This window comes from Rhinoderma darwinii, chromosome 1 (genome assembly GCF_050947455.1).
Source record: "Rhinoderma darwinii isolate aRhiDar2 chromosome 1, aRhiDar2.hap1, whole genome shotgun sequence".
NCBI classification, from domain to species: domain Eukaryota; kingdom Metazoa; phylum Chordata; class Amphibia; order Anura; family Rhinodermatidae; genus Rhinoderma; species Rhinoderma darwinii.
The window spans coordinates 535,207,208-535,232,173 of record NC_134687.1 but is presented as its reverse complement, the minus strand read 5'-3'; the positions used below and the strand labels follow the sequence as shown (position 1 = coordinate 535,232,173).

Genomic DNA, 24,966 nt, shown 5'->3' with positions numbered 1-24,966 from the left:
CCGGTGTTTATACACTATTTTCTCAAATGGAAGTATGTCATTGACTAATTTACGCCATTGCGCTACTGTCGGGGCCCTATCTGCCATCCATCTCATGGCCACCGCCTTCCTAGCCATGAATAGTGTTTCTCTGAGGAAAGTCCTCTCATATATCGACCATTGTTCCTCATTGAGCAGTCCCAGCAGACACACCTCCGGCCTACAAGGTATCGTCCTCCCCAATACCGCTGTCAATAATGCAACCACCTCCTCCCAAAAGCTAAGAATCCAGTGACAACCCCATATTAGGTGAATAAAATCAGCCCGTATCTCTCCACATCTATGACATTGTGAGGACGCCATTCTTCCCATACGATGTAATCTTATGGGCGTCAAATAACATTGGTGGATAATGGACAGTTGCACTAATTTATTGTTTGCCGCTGGTGAAACCAGCAAATGTGAACCCTGAGCCTCCCTCCATTCCTCCGCTGTGAGTTGTGGAATTAGTGCACGCCACTTATCCTCAGCCATAAGGGGCTCCACTCGCATTTTAGCCTCCAGTAGCAAAGAATAAATTTGAGAAACGGCTCCACGTGTAGACGGCGTGTTCAACCTCACCACCAAGTCACAGCTAGAGTACGTCACGGAGTTCAGTGGAAATTGTGCTAATAGAGCATGATGGAGTTGTATGCAATATAATTCATCCCCCAGTGGTATATTGAATGCTGCCCGAATCTCACTCACCGTCATGACCAACCCGTCTTCCGTTAGCAATTGTGACAGAGCAGCTACCCCTCTAGAGGACCAGTAACGTTTCCCCACCATCCCGTGCAAATGGGAAAAACTCGGATTATCCCACAGCGGACTCTCCGCCACCACCCCCACAACCCCCAGTAGCTCTTTAGCCTGTTGCCAGACTCGTCCGGCCAACTTATGCAAGGGTAACAGGGAGCGGTGTCTAAAATCATGCGGCTCCAATATCGGCCACGGGGTTTTCAAGCCCAACACCCTGTCTAGATGACACTCAGCATTAGTCGTTAGGGGGGGGGGAGACCCAAGAAGTCAAGTACCTGAGCTGACCCGCCAAGTAATATAGAAAAACATCCGGTAACGCAGCCCCGGCCTCATCTTTAGATCTCTGTAGAATCGACAGCTTGAGTTTAGATCTCCCCCCCCCCCATACAAACGGCGCGAACAGCGAGTTTATTATTTTAAAGAATCTTTTAGGCACCAACACATCCATATGCTCCAACACATACAAAAACTTCGGCAGTACTATCATCTTTAATAGATTCACGCGTCCTGCCACTGACAAAGGCAGACCTTTCCACACCTGTATTTTATCCCTTAGGTACGCGACCAAGGGCGCTACATTTAACCCGTACGATCTAGAGCTATCCCTAGCAATGTTAATCCCCAAGTATTTGAACTCTGGTCTTACTGACAGTCCGCAGAACTGGGTGCCCCATCCACAGTTATCCTGCCTCAAAGGCATCAAATAAGATTTGGACCAATTAATTAGTAACCCGGAATACCTTCCAAAAACGTTAATGAGGGATATGACCCTAGGAAGGGTGGCATTGGGGTTTGCCATAAACAACGCCATGTCATCCGCATATAATCCTATCCGGTCCTCTCTGTCCCCTATTCTAATTCCCATATATGCAGGATCCCTCCTGATGTTAAGAGCCAGTGGTTCAATGGCCAATGCAAAAAGAAGTGGCGAAAGTGGGCACCCCTGCCTCGTGCCCCTATGGAGGCCAAAGGAAGGGGACAGGACCCCATTCACCAACACCTGCGCTCGTGGAGATTTATATAACAAGGAGACCCAATTAATGAATCCATCCCCAAACCCAAATCTTCGCAGCACTGCCAGCAAATAAGGCCATTCTACCGAGTCAAATGCCTTTGCCGCATCCAAAGATGCCACAGCCCAGTCCTGCTGCTCCTCCCATCCAATCTGCGTCACCACATGTACCCGTCTAATATTCTCTGAGGTGGACTTGCCAGGCATAAAGCCACACTGGTCTGAGTGAATGATCTCCTTTATCACATTACATAGCCTATTAGCTAGCATTTTAGTCAAAATCTTGTAATCCACTGTCAGCAGTGAGATCGGTCTATATGACCCACATTCCTCTTTATTTTTGCCTGGTTTCAGCAGTACAATAATGGTGGCGTCACACATGGATTCCGGAAGAGCAGAGCTCCGATAGCTATGCTCAAACAGGGCCAGCAATTGGGGGGCCAGCAGCTCCCCATACTGTAGATATACCTCAAGGGGGATACCATCCGGCCCTGAGGCTTTCCCCTTGGCCATAGACGCCATTCCCTCCAAGATCTCGTCCACCGTAAATGGAGCATCAAGCATTGCCACCCGCTCGGCTGACAATGTAGGAAACGATATTCCATCCAAATACTTCTCCATCTCATCCATCCTATAATCTTCATTTGAAGCATACAACTGATCATAAAACTGTGTGAACTGTTCGAGAACATCCCTCGAGGAGGTGTAGGTTCTATCGCCAGGCCCCACTATACCCATCACCGGGGGAGATCTAGAACTGTTCCGCACCATATGAGCCAGAATTTTACCCGATTGATTGCCCAATTCAAAATGAGATTGTTTGCTAAAGAATAGACTACGTAAAGTCTTATCCCTCAAGACTTGTAGATACTGTCTACCCAAATCCAGCCAAGCATTCCGGTTAGCTGGTGTGGGATCCTGAACAAATGCCCCTTCCGCCTGTGAACATTTATATGCTAAGTCCTCCTCCTGCAGGGCGGAAGCACGTTTTACATAGGATATGGAGGATCGGAGACATCCCCTCAAATAGGCTTTGAGGGTATCCCACACCAGCGACCGATTTTCCATCTGCTCATGTGCTTCTATAAATATTGATAGCTGATCCGGTATACGATCGTTTTGGTGAATGAGCTGAAGCCAAAACGAGTGAATTTTACCCATTCCCCTTCTGCCTGCCTGTGGCCTTTTCAATGTTAGTAAGATCGGGCTGTGATCCGAGATCCCCCTCGGCAGATGATCCACAGAATCTACCTCCTGGAAAACCGCAGGTGATCCAAATATATAATCAATTCTGGACAGCGCATTGTATTGTGGGGTGTGGCATGTGTACTCTCTGATCCCTCTATGTGTCGCTCTCCACAGATCAATCCATCCCATTTCCTGTACAAGGAGACTTAACTGTGAGGGGCCTCCAGGACCTCTACTCCCATTCCCCTGAAATCTATCTATTCCAGGGTCCATAACCAAGTTGAGATCCCCCATCATAATCACCCAGGCCCCCGGGTATGCTGACACAAATCGGACGGCTTCCTGGATTATTGCCAGTGAAGCTGGTGGAGGATTATACACTCCCAAGATCACATATGGACATTCATCAAGAACCGCATGTAGAAAAATGTACCGCCCCTCTGGGTCCATGCTGGATTGTAGCAATTTCCAACGGAGCTCCACATGCACTAAGATGGCCACCCCTCTAGAGTACGACGTGTGTGAGGCATGTCCCACCCACTGCACCCAGGGCTTACTCAAACTCCTCACAGTATCAGGTGTCATGTGTGTTTCCTGTAGACACGTTAAATGTGGACGCTGTCTCCGCACAGTAGCAAATATCATATGCCTCTTTTCAGGAGACCCCATTCCCCGGACATTCCAGGACATTAACCGTAATCCTGCCATTTCGTACTGCTAACACATATTGGAGCACCGCAGCCAAGGATCCTATACACAAAGCTCCTGAGTGACAATTATCCCAACCCCGTCTGCAGTTCCCTCTATGTCTCGTAGGTGTACAATATTTATGCCAGTTTCTGCGGTAGTGTGAGTTGACTCAATATTCTTCATAACAACATAAAAAACATACATTGCTCAACAGGAACAAACCTTTGTAGCCAATACTCTAGGGGGTAGTGTCTACAGCTAGCGTATTTCTGCCGCAAACACACTATCTATATAGGTATAGCGTTTCTCCCGACCAGCAGCCCATCCACCAGATATTATAAAACATTTTAAAGCCTGACTCGTATTAACGGTCCCCCATCTCTCTTATTCAGAACACATAAGGAAGAGATTATGAGGACTAAACTGCCCAGCTTATAACACGGACCTCAGGCCCCCCATAGTAGGTTGCAGATAACATGTTACAACATCACATCATTATCTTATAAGGATACTTTCCACTGGAACTTCTGTACTACACGCAATATGGGGTATCCATGAGTTCCATATATCGGCAATGACCTCCCAGCCTGCACAACCACAGCGATCAGCGTCGAGGAGATCGCCTATGCTTGCTTGTAAGCCATTCTTCCGCCTCAGTTGGATCCGTAAAAAATATGGCTCGATCTCCATCCACAACCCGCAATCTAGCCGGATAGGCCATTAAATATGGAATCTGTATGTCCCGGAGTCGGCGCTTGATAGGGACATATGACGCCCTTTGTCGCTGCAAATCAGGAGAAAAGTCCGGATATATGGACACAGAGGCATTTTCAAATCGAATCCCTCCGGCCTTCCGAGCTTCCAACAGAACCGTGTCCCGATCTTTGCAATTCAACATCCGAGCAAGCAGTGGTCTTGGGGGAGCACCTGGAACTGGTAACCGTGCTGGAACCCTGTGCGCCCTTTCCACCGCATACGCCAACGAGAAGGAGGCAGCTGGAAAGATCTCCTTCAGCCATCTTTCCACGAATTCTCCAGGCCTCTGCCCCTCTGCCCTCTTCGGCAATCCCACAATGCGAAGGTTATTGCGGCGCAATCTATTTTCCAAATCGTCGGCTTTCTGGCGCCACAGATCAACTTTACGGTGCAAATCTTGAATAGCCGACGGCATGTTAGCAGTAAGATCTTCCAAGGTGGAGATCCTGCCCTCCGTCTCCGTGACCCTCTCCCGCACATTTTGCAGATCCTACCTCAATAGGCTCACGTCCATTCTCATCTCATCAATCTTAGCCGTCAGTGTCGTCCGTGTCTCGAGGATGGCTGTCAGCAGCTTATCCGATGCCTCCTGCAGCGTGATTCCTGCATCCTGTTCCGCGGGAGCATGGGTGGAAGTCCCAGCCACAGCTGCGGCCTGCACAGAAGAACTCCCGCCGGCGCCATCTTGGATCACCACGCGGGCATATGATTTCAGCTTTTCCGCCGCGTCCATCGCTTTAGGCGGGCTCATCTTTTTCCTGGAAGATATCCTTCCCTTCCTACGCAGCTGGTAAGGAATTTTGGCTAATTTCAAGGATTACAGCACCGTCAGGAGGATTTTAGACAGGATGCTGGCCCGGAGCTATCGCCACACACGTCCTCTCACATCAGCAGCTGGCCACGCTCCCGCAAATCTCCTTTTTATACAGTCATGTAATACTTTTTTTTAAAGGGGTTTTCCCACTACCGGACAACTGATGACCTATCCAGCGGAGCAGCTGATTGGAGGCAGCAGGAGCTGCTGATTGGTGCGGGATCCGGGATCCTATAGTGATGACTTATCCAGTGGATAGGTCATCATGTGTCTGGTGGTAGAAAACCCCTTTAAGGTCTAATATGTTTTACTTGCACTTCTAGAAAATTCTCTGTTATTTCTGATGCTAAAAATCTATTCCATAATCCATCTATAAAAAAAAAAAATGTATTCCTTCAATGCATATAAAATGAAGCAACTTTGCAAATAGCCAAGTTAGCTCTACTACATTTGACAAACTGCTCCTCTACATTGGTAAAAAAAAAGAGAGTACTTACAATAAATTTTATCCTAGAAACAAAAATGTATAAAATTGGCTAAACAGCAAGTTAAGAGGTTGATGGTTTCAGCCATGCCATAGATATCACATCCATATATGAACAATTTTTAGTCTAAATTATGAAAAAGGAAAATTATAATTAGAAATTATTTCAATGCTCCTAAATTCCACTGAGATATCCATATGAGAGTTATCTCCCTACGAACTGGCTGCAAGTCTTCGCGACAGAGCATGAGTAATATGCGGCACAATTTTAATTTACAGAGGTGCCAATTGTGTTCAACGTAAAAGGGAAGAAGGTCATCAGGCTTATTAGACGAAGATATTGAATGCCATTTTAGGTATTGTCGCTTGTCACAGAATCAACCCCCCTCTGCATCTCATTTTGTGGATATGGCTTTGTTATTGTTTAATTGTGGCAGCATAGGCAGTGGGGTCATTGCTAACTCATTCTGTTGCTAAAGAATTGAAGAGGCTTGACTAGACTCTGGAGTGGCATTTCCACAGGGACATGTGTCCAATGAGAATTGTGGCAGATCTTTTGATAATGGACGTCCTTATTAAGCTTTCTGGATGGCTGATGACGAGCACTTAATGGCAGAAATGAAATTAGGTCCCAGGTGGCAGATCACGGTTATACAGTTGGCTTGTTAAGGGGCTTTCTACAGTTTAATGTTAGCTATGCAGCTTACTAATGTGTTATAGGATATTAAGTGTTCTGGTATAATCTTACATATAATGCCTTATGTCATACGGAAGAAGCCTGGAAATACGGGAATGGGTTAACAATATATTTCAAATATGAATCTGACTTACACTGCACATATTATTTTTCGTTTTACTTTATATAATGTCAAATTATAACATCTGTCAAATGTAACATCAGCAGTACATGTAGGTCCTTGAGTTGTCCTTTTCTGTCTGCAAAAATTATATTATATTTTTCTGGGGAATCTGTGTGACAATCAATGTGGTCTCTACGACAGGTCCTACACTTAGATTTCACAGAGATACATAAAATATCTGAGAAGATTTGGCATTCAGAATTCTGAAAAACCAGAGTGCCACCCAAATAGGAGCTTTTTAGTGGCCATTTTTGGTTATTTCTGGAAATATTTTTGAACAAGTTCACATTAAATTACATCTTGAAGGGGTGTTCCTATGTTAAGCATTTATAGCATGATCTCTGGAACCCCAGCTATCACGGAAACGAGGGTTAGGTGAAGCTTCATAGTTTCTATAGAAGTCAATCGGGAGGTGGCCACACTTAGGACCTGCACCTATTAGACATTTATGCCATATGTACAGGATAAGCCATAAATGCTTAAAGTGTAACTAAACTTTCAACAAACTTCTGACATGTCATAGTGACATGTCAGAAGTTTTGATCAGACGGGGTCCAAGCACTGAGACCCCCACCGATCGCTAAAACTAAGCTGCAGAAGCGCTCGGGTGAGTGCTGAGCCGCTTATTTTCTGATCGTGTTTTTTTTTTCGGAAAGTCGATGTGGCAGTGTACAGGCCCATAGACTTTCTACTGAGTCCGTACACTGTTACATCAGCTTTCTGAGAAAAGCCGATCAGAAACCAAGCGGCTCAGCGCTCATCCGAAAGCTTCTGCCGCTTTGTTTTACAGATCGGTAGGGGTCTCAGTACTCGGACCCCCACTGATCAAAACTTCTGACATGACATTATGACATGTCGGAAGTTTGTTGAAAGTTGAGTTACTGATTAAGATGGGAATACAGTATTTCTCTAAAACCTGACTCAATTCAAAACTTGAGGATTCAAGTCTTACTGCAGTTAATTTCAATATCACACATGCAACATGCACAGGGCTTCAGGAATCTGACAAAAAAAAAGACTGGTGACCACATGTCACAGGCCGAGACAGTATGCCAAATAACTCTCCAAATCTCAGCTTTGTGGTTGTCTGTGAGTGTGACATACTGTATGATAACTGCAGAAATACAGTACCAAAAGTTTTAGATTTTGAGTGGAGTTAGTCTTTGTAAGGACTTATATTTACTAGTTTATATTTTATTTGCTCTTGGAGAACCATTCACTTCTCACTTGTGGCTCTTATAGGGTTTGTATTAAAAGTTAATAATTATAATGGCGCCCCCTGGTGCTCAATCTCTATAGTAATGTGCATCATCCTACTGAGGTGAATGAGGGAGGACGCACATGCTCAGTTCCACTCTCCACCAGCCAATAGAAAATGCCTTCTCTGCTTGTCAGTAAAGAAGCTTTTTTTTCAGATACATGGCTTGTAGTCTGGATGGAGACTCACACATTAAGAAACACACTGGAGAGTCAGTAGTTTTCTTAGATGAAGAGAGCCTGTATACTGCACTGCTTACTTACAGCATTGAACTCTCCCCTCTCCTGTTCATCCTCTCACTGTGTGTAAGCTGCAGGCTCTCCCTTTTCTTGAGTTATGTAGGGCTGGGCTCTCCTTCTAAAAATGTAATAGGGGTATTTCTCCTAGAGAGGAGGCAGAGGCAGTGAAACAGAACAATCTGCCTATTCAAGCTATGATAGGGAGGGGGAGGAGCTGCAGAAGAATGGGCACGCAAGAATCGCTTTTATTGGTCACATCATCTCCCACAAAAAATTCTGAATGAAAAAAAAGTCTCATGTACCCCAAAATGGTACCAATAGAAACTACAGCTTGCCACGCAAAAAATCCTCATACCACTCAAAAAAATAAAACATTTATGGCTCAATGAGATCCAACAGGATCTGTTGGGATTTATTTGAATGGATCTGTCATAGTTGTCAAGGCTCTGTTAAAAGCGTAAGCCCTGACTCTATTGTGAGCAACTCCTCTGCTTTACCTTTTATACTGGTTTGTAATATCTAAAATACAGAATACTTTTGCAATAGTCTTCAGTGTTCAGTCAGATCAACATGTAATACAATACTTTCCTTTTCCCTTTATGTAGTGTGCAGTCTGATGACTAAATTAGTGCCTAATACACTTGTAATATTTATAGCGCCAATACTTAGTTAAGCAACCTTTATGTAAGATTTATGTTGATTTTTTCATTTCTCATTTAATGGCGAATTATAAGGACCATGTTTCATAAAGATAATTCTCCATTTAAATTCATCAGCCCATTAAATATTAAAATTATGTTTCTTATGCAGTCTAGAACAAATTTGTCCAGCTTCAGCGATTATTTGCACTCATAAAAATTAGGCCTGATTAATAAAATTTAAATGCTTGATTAAGTTGACATTTTCATGTTTCACTTCTGATTTATGAAAATTATTCAGTGTATGAGACACCAGATTTGCGTTGCTGTAGCATGGTCTCATCTTTTCTAGTGTAGCAAATAGATAGGTACCTTTCCCTGTACCAGGGGGTGATCTGGCTGCCAAATACCATTAGACTCACGCATTTGACTGTAAGAGCTTGTTAAGAACATAGATAAGATTTTTTTTTCTGCCTTTTAACAGAATGTTGTGAATGGCTTATAAGGTTATGACAAAAAAACAAAAAACAACAGCATTACCAATATGTCACATAAAACCACACTAATAAATTGAAATAGTTTAGTACATAAATCTACCTATACGAAAGACATTTAAAACGTAGGGATCCCTGCTATGTATTTTTAATACAATCAAGTATTTTTTTCCCACAAAAAAACTGAATTACAGATCAGACCTCTTCTTTTGTCCACTCACCTCAACTCAACTAAAATGCATCACATTCAACCAGGGTTGTGTAAAGGGGTAGGCACATGAAGGCATGAACAAACACACACACACACACACACACACACACACACACAGGTATGAGGTTTTTTTACACAGCTATAATATTGTATTTTAAATGTTTTTTTTAATTTTAGAAAACAGGTCTTCTACATCTGTTTTTGTTTCTGCCACAAAAACGTATGGAGAGAACACAGACCACATTAAAAAAAACATATATATATATATATATATATATATATATATATATATAGATACATAATCATACACACAACACAACTTTTGAAGATCGGAAAATTACCACAGTGCCCCCATAACAGAGGAGAAAACAGAGTAGCCCTCTCTTCTTTATGGTTAGGCAGAGCACATACAGTAGCATACAGGAGCGCATGCCTGATCATTACTGTATCTTGGGGAAGGTAGCATAGCTGCACCACACAAATTTGCCTCCCCTGGTCCTACATATCAGGCTCATGAGGGCCGCATGTTGGTGGCCCACTGTAGCCATGGAGAAGTGAGTATATGTACAAAGGACTTAACAGGGTTTTCCCCACGAGGGCCGTTTATGACATATCCACAGGATATGTCATAAATGTCAGATAGATGCGGGTACCACCTCTGGCACCCGCACCTATCTCTAGAACAGGGCCCCTAAACCCCATTCTACCTCTGTGTGTGTCGGCTGATTTCCAACCATGAAGGTGAAAACAGCGTAGCACCATATAACTGAATGGTAGTTACGGAAACAGCTTGCATGCTACGCTGCTTCCGTAACTGCTATTTACTACTATAGGAGTTACGGAAACAGCATAGCTCAGCGAGGTACGCTGTTTTCGTAACTCCCGACCATAAAGTCAGTAAGTGCCTGGGAGTCAGCGATAGGAGACAAAGCTAGAATGGGGTTTAGGTGGCTCGTGTTATAGAGATAGGTGCGGGTCCCAGAGGTGGAATGTGCATCTATCTGACATTTATGACATCCTGTGGATATTGAGCCAAAGATAGGAAATAATTGAAGCAGCACGAGTCCCGAGTTCCTTGTGCGGTGCGCGCTGTCAAGCCAGGCAAACCTCCTCTGGCATAATGTAATTTCCAACAAAGCAGTAGGACAACAGCACACGTCTCCAAATCTTCAAAAAGGTTTTATTGTCAAAATATCTTGCGACAAACAGGCAACGTTTTGACCCGCAGTGAGTAAAGGGGCTTGAGAAAGACCCTTCACTCACTGTGGGTCGAAACGTTGCCTGTTTGTCGCAAGATGTTTTGACAATAAAACCTTTTTGTAGATTTGGAGACGTGTGCTGTTGTCTTACTGCTTTGTTGGAAATATCCTCTGGATATGTCATAAACGTCCCCTCGTGGGGAAAACCCCTTTAAAATGCAAGCATTGGAGCACAGGTATTTTAGACTTTTTAGGCACTTTTGAATTAGCTTCTCATCGACTGATAGTAAAGCTGTGCCTATACCTTTATGGACTGCACATGCTTAAAGAATTAAAGGGTAATTCAACTTTCAAAAGACTTTTGACATGTCAAAGTTACATGTCGGAAGTTTTGATCGGTGGGGGTCCGAAGTGACAGAAGCACTCGGATGAGCGTTGTGCCGCTACGTTTCTGGTCGGCATTCCTCCAGCGGTATACAGACCCATAGAAATTCTATTGAGCCGGTACAACGCTAGCTCGGCTTTATGAGGAAAGCCGATCAGAAACAAAGTTCCACAATGCTCACCTGAGCGATTCTGATGCTTTGTTTTTGAGATCGGTGGGGGTCTCAGTACTCGGACCCCACTAATCAAAACTTCTGACATGTCACTATGACATGTCAAAAGTTTTTTAAAAGTTCAATTACCCTTTGAGTTTGAGAAGCCAATTCATAATTGCATCATGAAAAAAAAAATCACTTTTGTGGACAGAGCCATACCCAATCAGTTCAGGTCATTTTCAAAAGGGGGACAAATATGAAAAATGCTAAAAAATTGGCTAGTGAAATGTAGATTTAGTCTACATACTGTCAGAGAATGGATCTTTACATATTCCACACCAGTACTAGGAGCGCAATTATAGGGGTAAAGAAGTTGTGGTTTCACTCGGGTTCTGGAGCCTTAGGAGGCACAAAAAGTCCTGCTGCCCCATATGAGTAGGTTTTTACTATAAAGGACGTGTCTAAGTTTGGGGGGGGGGGGTCCTGTTACAGATTTTGCACTGGGGCCCAGGAGCTCCAAGTTACGCCTCTGAGAAGTACATATTATTAGATCTGTAAAATAATTGTACTAAACAATTATGGCTGGAGAACCTTCCAGAACATTGTTCAGCATTATAGCGGGAGGACATGATGTATAAGGTCTTCTGGAACATTGACAATAATAAGTGAGTCATTGTAACCTTCACAAGCCCAGAGAAGAGAGACTGTAGCATAGACTGCTGTAATGGACAGTTACTCTAACATTCTACTATAGGCTCATATCTAATAAAATCTCTAGCACTGCTGCAATCAGACCATAGCAAGGACTATCTGTGACTGTTATCCATTTTATGCCTGTGGCTAGCAAACTGAGCAGCCAGCAAAGGTATTAAGATGTCCCTATTTTTGGCACTATACAATACTGCTCTGCTGTATTATGATGCTGCTGCAAATAATTAAAATATGTGCCTAGGCTGAGGATCGACTTAAGAAAATATGTACAAGCCTGACAGAGAGCTGCAGAACACATTTATTTATATGAAATATAAAAATGTTGGTTTCTTTTACTTACAGTATAAAGTTAATAAAACATTTATATTGGAAATAAACACATATGATCTACTATGCATTTTATTCAAACTGACATCTTTTTATTAAATATACTGTAACAATCTATCTGTAATATTTCTATAAGTTGACCATAAAACTAGCTCTTAATAAAAATGTGGTCCTTTTACTCTTTTAAAGGGAATCTGTCACCAGGTTTATGCTGCTCTATCTGAGGGCAGCATAAAGTAGTGACAGAGTCCCTGATTCCAGCGGTGTGTCACTTATCTCCTGCAACGCGAGCCGAACGTATTTATGAGAAGGGATGGCCCCCGCTCTCCCACCGCTGATTGACAGCTGTATCCCCATACTAGGGAGAAAGCGGTCAACCAGCAGGGGCTGGCAGGGGGGGCACAGCTCGTGAATATCGAGGACTCCTGAGTGCGAGCACATCATTAAAAGGACTCCAGAGTTGGCTTGCGCTGCAGGAGATAAACAGGGGTTTTATGAAAACAATTGAATATTACAAAGTAAGACACATCTTTCCCGATCATTGGCCCATGTATCAGCTAAGAAACGAGCAAAACACTCCTTTGTTAACTGATCAAATCTTTTCTTCTACCTTAAATTTTTTTGTAAACTGGGGATGTACTGCCGACAAGATGCTAACTGTAAGAACGATCGTATAAATGATCATTCGTCCCCGTACTCTTGATTATTGCTCCGAGTAAATGGTGCAAACAATCGCCGATCAACATGTCCATATCCATCGGTGATAATACAGGAAATCTGTCCGTGTAAAAGGACCCTTAAAGAGGCTCTGTCACCAGATTTTGCAACCCCTATCTTCTATTGCAGCAGACAGGCGCTGCAATGTAGATTACAGTAACGTTTTTATTTTTTAAAAATGAGCATTTTTGGCGAAGTTATGACCTTTTTTGTATTTATGCAAATGAGGCTTGCAAAAGTCCAAGTGGGAGTGTGTAAAGTACAAGTCCAACTGGGCGTGTATTATGTGCGTGCATCGGGGCGTTTTTACTACTTTTACTAGCTGGGCGTTCTGACGAGAAGTATCATCCACTTCTCTTCAGAACGCCCAGCTTCTGGCAGTGCAGATCCGTGATGTCACTCACTTCCTGCCCCAGGTCCTGCATCGTGTCGGCCAAATCGGCACCAGAGGCTACAGTTGATTCTGCAGCAGCATCAGCGTTTGCAGGTAAGTAGCTACATCGACTTACCTGCAAACACTGATGCTGCTGCAGAATCAACTGTAGCCTCTGGTGCCGATGTGTCCTCGCTCGTCCGAAACGATGCAGGACCTGTGAGTGACGTCACAGCGTGATCTCTCGAGAACACGCTGTGTGTCTGCACTGCCAGAAGCTGGGCGTTCTGAAGAGAAGTGGATGATACTTCTCATCAGAACGCCCAGCTAGTAAAAGTAGTAAAAACGCCCCGATGTAACACACATAATACACGCCCAGTTGGACTTTTACTTTAAACACGCCCACTTGGACTTTTGCAAGCCTCATTTGCATAAATACAAAAATGGTCATAACTTGGCCAAAAATGCTCGTTTTTTAAAAATAAAAACGTTACTGTAATCTACATTGCAGCGCCAATCTGCTGCAATAGCAGATAGGGGTTGCAAAATCTGGTGACAGAGCCTCTTTAAGCTAAAGTTATAATCACTTTTAGCTCTTAAATATAAATCACTATATAAACTTGAAAATAATCTTCTACATTCATGACAACAGATCAGAAGCCTTATTAGCCAAACAATTGAAAGCGAAACACAAAATAAAATTGCCTTTTTGTATGACTCGACAATCATAAAATCTACAACACATAACCAATTTTCAATTTACTATTCATGACTATACAATTTGCACAATGATTCCTAAATGTATCAACCTACAACTAACCAAATTTCTTACATTCAGGAGAAAATACAAATCCTTTGTCTCTCCGATACTCAAGCACCAAAAATGTCTAAATTTATTTCAAATCAGGAGGTGGTAAATGCCATTAAAACTTTGAAATGACATAAATCCACTGGTCCAGTCGGGCTTTCAAATAGTTATTTTAGAAAAATATCTATTGGCCCCTGTTTTAACTTAGTGCTTAACACGGATTCATTCCTAAAGGAAATACTTGAGGCTCTAATAGTGGCTCTTCCTAAGGCTGGGAAGGACCCTGTTTCACCTGCAAATTTCCGTCCTAATTCACTTTTAAGATCAGACGTCAAGCTGTACACTAAAATTCTTTCCAACTGTCTGCTCAACATTTTACCCTCCCTGATCAATCTAGATCAGGTTGGATTTGCTACTAATTGTCAGGCTGCATAATGGAACTAGACTTTTTATAACTTAATTACCTCGGAGCAGTTGGGTCAAAGGCCTTCTCTGCAACTGTCAAATGCGAAGAAGGCGTTTGACCAGATTAATTGGGGGTATCTGGAATGTACTCTAAATAAATTCTTATTCAATGGCCCATTCAAGTCCGCAATAATATCTTTGTATTCTACGCATTCCGCCAGGGTCTTCGTGTCTAGTTCTCTCTCCGAACCCTTTGAGATTAAAAATTGGACAAAACAGGGATGCCCCGTCTCATCACTCATCTTTGCCTTGATGATAAAGCCGGGTGGATTTAATTAAATCTTATCAAAACATTCATGGATGGGTTGTATCCTATTATGGATGACCTCATGTGCGGGATTGCATTTTTATGAGTCCTTTTAGATGTTGTGTGGTCCACATGTTTTTAAACTTAAAGAGGCTCTGTCACCAGATTTTGCAACCCCTATCTCCTATTGCAGCAGATTGGCGCTGCAATGTAGATAAGAGTAATGTTTTTTGTTTTTTTTAAAACTAGCATTTTTGGCCAAGTTATGACCATTTTTATATTCATGCAAATGAGGCTTTCTAAAGTACAACTGGGCGTGTTTAAAGTAAAAGTACAACTGGGCGTGTATTATGTGCGTACATCTGGGCGTTTTTACTTCTTTTACTAGCTGGGCGTTGTGAATGGGAGTGTATGATGCTGACGAATCAGCATCATCCACTTCTCTTCGTTAACAACCAGCTGCTGGCAGTGCACAGACACAGCGTGTTCTTGAGAGATCACGCTGTGACGTCACTTCCTGCCCCAGGTCCTGCATCGTGTCGGACGAGCGAGGACACATCGGCACCAGAGGCTACAGTTGATTCTGCAGCAGCATCAGCGTTTGCAGGTAAGTAGCTACATCGACTTACCTGCAAACGCCGATGCTGCTGCAGAATCAAATGTAGCCTCTGGTGCCGATGTGTCCTCGCTCGTCCGACACGATACAGGACCTGGGGCAGATTACTTGATAATACCAGTAGCAGAAAGGTAATTACAAGAAAGATAATGCACAGATTGCAGTTCTTTATGCATGGACACTTCTGCTATCTATCTATCTATCTATCTATCTATCTATCTATCTATCTGTCTGTCTGTCTGTCTGTCTGTCTCTATCTATATATCTATCTATTTTATATCTATTATCAATATATCAAATATTTATCACATATCTATTAATCTTTCATCTATCTATCTCTTTCTATCGATTTCGTTTTCCTGCAAATTTTGTTTTTCAGAAAATCAACAGAATGTGTAAGTTGACATGGAGAACCAAAAGATTTGTATAAGGGAGGATTTACACGAGAGTGTAATACGTCCGTGCAACGCGCGTGATTTTCACGCGCCTCACACTAACCTATGTTAGCCTATGGGGCCGTGCAGACAGTCCGTGATTTTCATGCAGCGTGTGTCCGCTACGTAAAACTCACAACATGTCCTATATTTCTGCGCTGTTCGCGCATCACGCACCCATTGAAGTCAATGGGTGCGTTAAAATCACGTGCACCACACGGAAGCCCTTCCGTGGGACGCGCGTGATTCGCGCAACAGCAGGAAAAAGTATGATTGAAAACAGAAAAGCACCACGTGCTTTTCTGTTTACAAACATACAAACGGAGTGTCATAATAATGGCGGCTGCGCGAAAATCATGCAGCCGCGTATCATATGGTGATGACACACGGAGCTGTTATGTGCCTTTTGCGAGCGCAAAACGCACACGCTCGTGTAAATCCTCCCTAAGTCTGTATTGTATATATATTCATCTTTTATCCACATTCTACAAAAAATTATTTCCACATAAAAAAATAAATAAATAATAAATAAAAATAACAACATTATAATATACAAGTTTTTGAGGTTGTGTTACTGAGATAGCTGGGTAATAATCCATCTGCCCACCATTACAGATCCAATAGAATTTGTCACTCAGCTTTCCCATGCTCCTGAACAGCAAATCATTCAGAGACACTGTAAAAAGGAATGCTTTGCTGATGTAAATGGAGCTGCTATTCAGGAACATGAGAAAGATAGATCACAACTTCTGTGGGAATTGTTATGGTGGTTATATTGGTTGCCACTTGTCAACCATTTGTTCAAAAAACAGACAAAACATAAAGGCCCTTTTACACGGGCCGATTATCGGGCAAACAAGTGTTTACAGAACGCTTGTTCACAATCATTGCCCTGTGTAAAAAGGGAAGCGATTAGCAGATGAACGAGCAAACAATCGTATCGTATCGACAATATCATCATTGTCGGCAGCATATCTTCTTGTGTAAACAGGGAAATGTGCTGGAAACATGTGAGAGGCCGTGTAAGAGGACACTGAGCCTTATTCACACCAACGTGTCTGCTTTGCGCGCATAAAAGACAGAGCATTTTTCCTGCGTTGCAGTTCTGTGTGACATCTGTGTACGGTGCGCGTCTGCATTTTTTACGCGCGTATGTCATCCGTTTTTTACATCAGCAAAATAAACTGAAGGAGGTGTTTTTCTTTTTTCTCATCATTTCTTTAGCAACTGTTGCGTGAATCACAGACAGCACATGGATGTGCGTCCGTGTGCCGTCCGTGATTTTCACACACCCATTGACTTCAATGGGTGCGTGAAGCGCAAAAACCGCATAAATATAGGACATGCAGTGAGTTTAATGCAGCGGACACACGCTGCGTGAAAAAAACTGAATGTCTGAATGGCCCCATTGAATTGCATAGGTCCGTGTGACGTCCGTTGTTTTAACGAGTGTAACACGGACGTGAAATACGCTCGTGTGAATAAGGCCTAAGTCATGGTACAAAAAGACTTTTAAGACTTTTTTTTTTTCTGAGATTAGGATAGGTTATGAATGTGTGGCATGTGGAGTATCCACTATGTGCCCTATTGTGCCTACAGTGACTACTGAAAGGTATGACGGTACCGATCTAGCTACCAATAAGCTTGACAAAGAGATTAGATTTGTATTAGTAGATTTTAATGGGATTTCCTTACAAACTAATGTCAACAGGTGCTTTACCATCACATTGCCATTGCAATTCCTGCATATATACTCTGTTCAATTATAGACATACATTGACCATGATTACATTTTCTGAAGAAGACGTGATAAGTATCACTCACCATATCCTGTGCCCTGTTATCTTTTCCTGATATGATTAAGAAATAGTACCAAGCCAATAACAGCAACAATGCCAGTGGGATCATGTACATCTCGAAATTCCAGACCACAAGGAGAAAGATCTGCAGATACAAAAATACATGCTATTGTATCACTATTGGTATCTGGCAAACAGCTGGTATTTTTCTAATATACCAGGATAGATTAACAAATTTAACAAATGCAAATACAGCATTCTGTACAGATTACAAATGATCAACGTTGACACAGATGTAAAAGCCGAATTAGACCATTAATGTTTACCTATGGAAAATCATTTACAAGACATTGTGATATGATGGCACTTGGATGGCACAAACTAAAGCTGGCCATACATGTTAGATAAAATTCAGCAGGATCGGCAAACATTCAAAAAGGGGGTCTCCTGACCACGCCCCTGAAGGCAGATATTGGGTCAAAGGAGGATCTTGACCTGACACCCATAATGACATAAATAACTCATGAAAGAATAAAGTAACGTTAAAACCAAGCACACCATTGTTTTTCTTGTGAAATTCTCGATAAGTTTGATGTGTCACATGACCCTCTTCCCATTGAAAAAACTAAAGTTGGATACAAAATGTCCGACTTCAAAATGGCCGCCATGGTCAACACCCAGCTTGAAAAGTTTCCCCCCTCCCATATACTAATGTGCCACAAACAGGAAGTTAATATCACCAACCATTCCCATTTTATTTAGGTGTAGCCATATAAATGGCCCACCCTGCATATATATATATATATATAAACGAAAGAAATCCCACAGCACTCCGATGGTTCCAAAAAGTATGTGATTTATTCAGTCAACAGCTGCAACTTTTCCGTCCTGCTATAGGACCTTTTTCAAAGTGGTGCTGTGGGATTTCTTTCGTTTATGTCTTATAATCCACGGATCTGGATTACCTGCTTGCACCCATTACCGTGTTGGAATCTGTCGCAGAGTGCTGCTTATCGCTACCTATATATATACACTACTGTTCAAAAGTTTAGGGTCACTTAGAAATTTCCTTATTTTTGAAAGAAAAGCACAGTTGAAGATAACATAAAATTAATCAGAAATACACTCTATACATAGTTAATGTGCTAAATGACTATTCTAGCTGCAAATGTCTGGTTTTTAATGCAATATCTACATAGGTGTATAGAGGCCCATTTCCAGCAACCATCACTTCAGTGTTCTAATGGTACATTGTGTTTTTGCTAACTGTGTTAGAAGGCTAATGGATGATTAGAAAACACTTGAAAACCCTTGTGCAATTATGTTAGCACCGCTGTAAACAGTTTTGCTGTTTAGAGGAGCTATAAAACTGACCTTCCTTTGAGCTAGTTGAGAATCTGGAGCATTTGTGGGTTCGATTGAACTCTCAAAATGGCTAGAAAAAGAGAGCTTTCATGTGAAACTTGACAGTCTATTCTTGTTCTTCGAAATGAAGGATATTCCATGCGAGAAATGGCCAAGAAACGGAAGATTTCCTACAACGGTGTGTAATACTCCCTTTAGAGGACAGCACACACAGGCTCTAACCAGAGTAGAAAGAGAAGTGGGAGGCCCCGCTGCACAACTGAGCAACAAGACAAGTACATTAGAGTCTCTAGTTTGAGAAATAGACGCCTCACAGGTCCTCAACTGGCAGTTTCATTAAATAGTACCCGCAAAACGCCAGTGTCAACGTCTACAGTGAAGAGGCGACTCTGGGATGCTGGCCTTCAGGGCAGAGTGGCAAAGAAAAAGCCATATCTGAGACTGGCTAATAAAAGGAAAAGATTAATATGGGCAAAAGCACACAGACATTGGACAGAGGAAGATTTGAAAAAAGTGTTATGGACAGACGAATCGAAGTTTGAGGTGTTTGGATCACACAGAAGAACATTTGTGAGACGCAGAACAACTGAAAAGATGCTGGAAGAGTGCCTAACGCCATCTGTCAAGCATGGTGGAGGTAATGTGATGGTCTGGGGGTGCTTTGGTGTTGGTAAAGTGGGAGATTTGTACAAGGTAAAAGGGATTTTGAATAAGGAAGGCTATCACTCCATTTTGCAACGCCATGCCATACCCTGTGGACAGCGCTTGATTGGAGCCAATTTCATCCTATAACAAGACAATGACTCAAAGCACACCTCCAAATTATGCAAGAACTAATTAGGGAAGAAGCAGTCAGCTGGTATTCTATCTGTAATGGAGTGGCCAGCGCAGTCACCAGATCTCAACCACATAGAGCTGTTGTGGGAGCAGCTTGACCGTATGGTACACAAGAAGTGCCCATCAAGCCAATCCAACTTGTGGGAGGGGCTTCTGGAAGCATGGAGTGAAATTTCTCCCGATTACCTCAGCAAATTAACAGCTAGAATGCCAAAGGTCTGCAATGCTGTAATTGCTGCAAATGGAGCATTCTTTGACGAAAGCAAAGTTTGAAGGAGAAAATTATTATTTCAAATAAAAATCATTATTTCTAACCTTGTCAATGTCTTGACTATATTTTCTAGTCATTTTGCAACTCATTTGATAAATATAAGTGTGAGTTTTCATGGAAAACACAAAATTGTCTGGATGACCCCCAAACTTTTGAACGGTAGTGTATATATATATATATATATATATATATATACAGTCGTGGACAAAATTGTTGGTACCCTTCCATTAAAGTGTAACTAAACGTTTGACAAACTACTGACATGTCATATTGACATGTCAGAAGTTTTGATTAGTGGGGGTCCGAGCCCTGAGAACCACAACAATCGCTCAAACATAGCGACAGAAGCGCTCAGCCACTTCGTGTCTGTTCGACTTTTTCCATAAGTCAATGGCTCAATAGAAAGTCTATGAGTCACATGAGTGCTTCTGCCGCTTCATTTTAGCGATTGGTGGAGGTCTCAGTGCTTGGACCCCCACCAATCAAAACTTCTGATATGTCAGTATGCCAAAAGTTTATTTACCCTTTAAAGAAATGAAGATCCACAAGGGTCACTGAAATAACTTAAAACTGACAAAAGTAATAATACATTTTAATTTACTGAAAATCAACTAATGTACCGTAAATGCTTTTGAATTTTGATTCAGCAGAAAAAAAAAAAAACTACTAATGAAACAGGCCTGGACAAAAATGATGGTTCTCTTAAAGGGGCTCTGTCACCAGTTTATAACTGCCCTATCTTCTACCTAATCTAATAGTCGCTTTAATCTACAGTAGATAAGTAATGTGTTGTTTTAAAAAAAAATAAAAAAACTTTTATTTTTGACAAAGTTATGAGCATTTTAAGTGTTATGCAAATTCGTTCTTAATGCCCAAGTGGGAGTTTTGTTACTTTTCACCAATTTGGCGTCGTAAAGAGAAGTGTATGACGCTGACCAATCAGCGTCATAAACTTCTCTTCATTCATGTCCATCTGTACTCACAGCACAGCGTGATCTTGCGAGATCACGCTGTGCTGTCACTTACTCGCACATTAACTTTACCGGCGTGTCCGGAGAATGAAAAGACATCGCCTCCTGGCTGCAGTAGTAGAGAGAGCATCCTGCTTGTCTCCATGGCTCCCATATCCAGAACGGCCGCCAGTGCTGTAGAATGTAATGTGATCCTACAGCGCTGGCAGCCGTTCTTGATATTATACATTTCCTTTATTGATAAATAAATGTATTTAATAATTTTGAAAACAAAAACATAATATTGAATATGTATTATTTCAAATAAAATTGGCAGTTATACTGTGATAAACTTTCCTTATTTACTTTTTAATTTTCCTCATAAAACGGTTCTTATTTCACCCTTGAGACAATGCTACTTTACTTCAGTGGTAAAATTATTGATAGTGGAGTAGGAGCAATGTGCGAAGAATTACAATGAGTCCACCATGAATTCTAGAAGAGTTCAACCTATTTATATTACTGATTAACACTGAATCATTATTTAATACCAAAGACCTTCATCTCACTGGTGTAACAATGTCAGATGAATTGGCGGATGATGCAAATGTCAAGTCTCATACAGCATGCCTGAAGGTCCTTTTGTTGGAAATCAGAAGTGATTAGGAAATATTCTTATGCTGCGGTTAACAGTAAACATACATAAGAAGAAATGAAGAGATTGCTTTTAGCAGAGCTGCCTGGAATAATAACGATACCAGTGATCACAGCATTTAAAAGAAAGTCACCAACTCTTTCACTGCAGAACAAATCCTGCAGGCCTTTTTCACACTGCAAGGAGGAATAAGGAGATACAAATCCCCAAAGCAATTCAATGATTGAGCAGCGATTACAGAGACTATAGCAAAGTGAACACCAGGTGTTTAATAATATTCAATAATTCGGATGAGTCACAAGTGACCCCTAGTTCAGTGATAACAAAATGTACACATTTACAAACATGCAATGCAGGCAGTGCAACGTAGCGTTGTTTGCCTGTGCGACCTGTGTCGTGGCCTAGGTCGCTGTGTAGCCCTAGCCTAAGAAACAGCAGAGCTACCCTATAGAATGTCTGTCCTATTATACATGCTAAGTAAGCGGAGCAGTAGGAAAGACTTCTGAGAGGCAGGGACTCCTAGCGTTGTACATAACTATGATGCTAGGAGCCCGGCTCCCTGCAGTGTGTTCGGTCCAGGACTTGCGGCAAGCTCGTGTGAATCCAGCCTTACTGTACAACTACCTAAGGAGGGATTCTTTTTTTTTTTGTTTAATGATTGTTACGCTTGAATGGGTAAGGTACATTATTTTACAATTTGACCATAATCTTAGTTTTAAAATTTTTTGTGGGGCCTTCAATTGTGCCGTCTAGGTAGCCGTATCCCTCATTTTTTCTACCTATATAGAACTTAAATGACATAGTCTAGTTAAAAACAGGACAAAAAATCAAAAGTCTTAGTTAACTCTTCCTGATCAAGGAAAGCAAAAAAACTCTTATAAGTTGTGGGCCAATTAGCCCTAAAATGGTACAAAGTTGCTCCCTAACCTGATCAGACAGTATCAACAATAAACTAAGTATTTTGTTTCAAGAAATGAAGCCTGCCTTGAAGTGATCTGAAGTGATGTGTCTGCTAAAACCAGTTCCTGAGGTGTATTTCCCGCCACTTCACAGCTCGACCAGTAAAGAAGCATTTTAAACACTGGAAATTTCGTCTTTTTTTCCTCCAGCTGGAGAAGGTGCCTCCTTGTCTTTTGAAACAACCTTACATTCAATAGCTGCTCAAAGTACTTTTTGTATGGTAAATTTATAGAACTTGATCAGACATCCCTCTTAGTTGCCTCTTTTTAAGACTAAATGATGTAATTATTTTAATCTTTCCACATTGCCCCTTATCAATTTAGTTGCTTTTTGATTCACTTAACTTCTTTGCACTTTGACTTTTTTTGTATAACCTAAATTCAGAGGTATAATTTACTTCAAACTAAGGCCGAGTTTAAATGCTTTGCTTATAATATGTAAATAATTGAACATTAATATTCACAGTATGAAGCAGAATAATAAATACTATATAAGCAGCATGAAATATCACAAAGCTGTATGAGAGAAAATCTCTCCCTGACAGAGTTTATCTAGGAAACAGCTTGACATGCAGAATAATAAGGGTAATATCTTGACACCCGAAACGCCCTTTTCATCAGGGAAAATAAAGTGTTGAGAAAAACATCATAAACAATACTGTAAATATGGAACAATTTATGGTCATGCAAAAACAGTACATTACAATAACTCATCTATTCTTTTCTTCCTACAAAAATTGAGAATTTAAGTGTCTCTATTTTTTAATTTTGAAAAGTTAAAAATTCTCCACATTTTTCAAATTGGTTGGAGCTCTGTTTTTTTTACACTAAGGTTTTTATGCACAACCAAGACATCTTAAGCCTTGTCCACATTTGCGCCAGGGCCCAGTTTCGTCTGAGTTTTCCATCGGAACGGGACCTGACTGACACAAACGGAAACCATAGGTTTCCATCACCGTTAATTTCAATGGTGATGGATCCGCTGCCAATGGTTTCCGTTTGTCTCAGTTGTGCAAGCTTTGTGGGAGGCGGCGGTCTGCTACTCAGGTTAGCATCATGACTTTTTTCCATTAATTCTGGGACAAGTGGACAAGACTCAAGCAAAGGGCCCATCTTTGCTGCAAAAGCTGGGGAAAGCCAAATAACCATCAGGTGATTGTGGGATTGTGGTTCAGTGAAAAGAATGCAGTACACACTACAGTATTAGATGTTGTTCATGCATTTTCCACCACTGGGCGAAATATGGCACAAGAACTGCATGCAAAAATTGCAATTACAGAACTGTGAAATAGAACTGTGATTGTGGCTTCCCATAGAAGTAGTACAACTGCAGCTTGTATGAATATGTTTTTGCAGTGTGGTTTTGAGCCGCACCCTACTGGCCAGTCTGAATACATCCTTAGTACAGCTTCCTGCAGCATACAACGGAAGTGCCATCACAAGCAAGCTAATCAGAAAACATGACAGCAGAACCAGTGTAGCTGCAGAGTGTCCCTTAGGGTGCGTGGACCCACTGGGCCATACCGCCTTAACGGTATGGCAGCTGGCCAACAGGACACAGGTCAAAGTCTATAGTTCAAATATGTATACCTGTGGTAACTTCAGAAAGTAGCAGGACAGGCTCGGATGGGACTTTGGCGGCAGGCAGACACCAGGCGTGGTGCAACAGGACAGGCGTAGTACTCAGTGCAGCACGACTCCAACTCTATACGGCACTTGGACCAGGATAACATGGGATACAGGTTACAGGTAGCAGGAACGGGAACACTGGGACTAGGAAGACACTAAAGGGACCATTTGCAGAGACGAACATAGGTAACAACAACAATGCTCAGGCAATGCAGGAAGGGGCAGGACCCTTCTTATAGTCCACGGTGCTCATGGGCTAATTTGGTTCTTTAATTCAGCACGAGCGGGCACGAGCATGCGCACGCACCCTACAGGACACAGCAGAGTGAAGCGAAAGTGAGCGCTGGGGTCTCCTGAGGAGGAGATTCGGGCCATCGCTCACTGATCCATGGCTGCGGCCGTTAGGAGGTGAGTAAACCTGACGGCCCGTGGCCATGATGGGCATTACACAGGGTAGTAGTCACAAGTATTTTTTTTAAACTGGGATCAGATCAGATACAAAAGAGAAAACTCTAAAACTTTACATTATGCTTTTTTTGTCTTTGGATTCACTTTTGGGTCCACACAATGTTCACCCTTACCTTACAATGCTATATTAGCAATGGAATTAGTTGACTCTTAGGGTAAGTTCACACGGCCTATTT

The 24,966-nt window shown here is 42.0% G+C and overlaps 1 protein-coding gene across 2 annotated transcripts in view; it reads right to left on the bottom strand.

Annotated features, from left to right (window-relative positions):
* Positions 1–24,966, bottom strand: part of MCTP1 (multiple C2 and transmembrane domain containing 1) — an 857,273-nt gene that overhangs the window by 145,116 nt on the left and 687,191 nt on the right. For both annotated transcript variants that reach the window (XM_075837154.1, XM_075837162.1), the window contains exon 17: positions 17,682–17,801. In XM_075837154.1, coding sequence (XP_075693269.1) covers positions 17,682–17,801 — 120 coding nt within the window. The remainder of the gene's footprint in view (positions 1–17,681; positions 17,802–24,966) is intronic.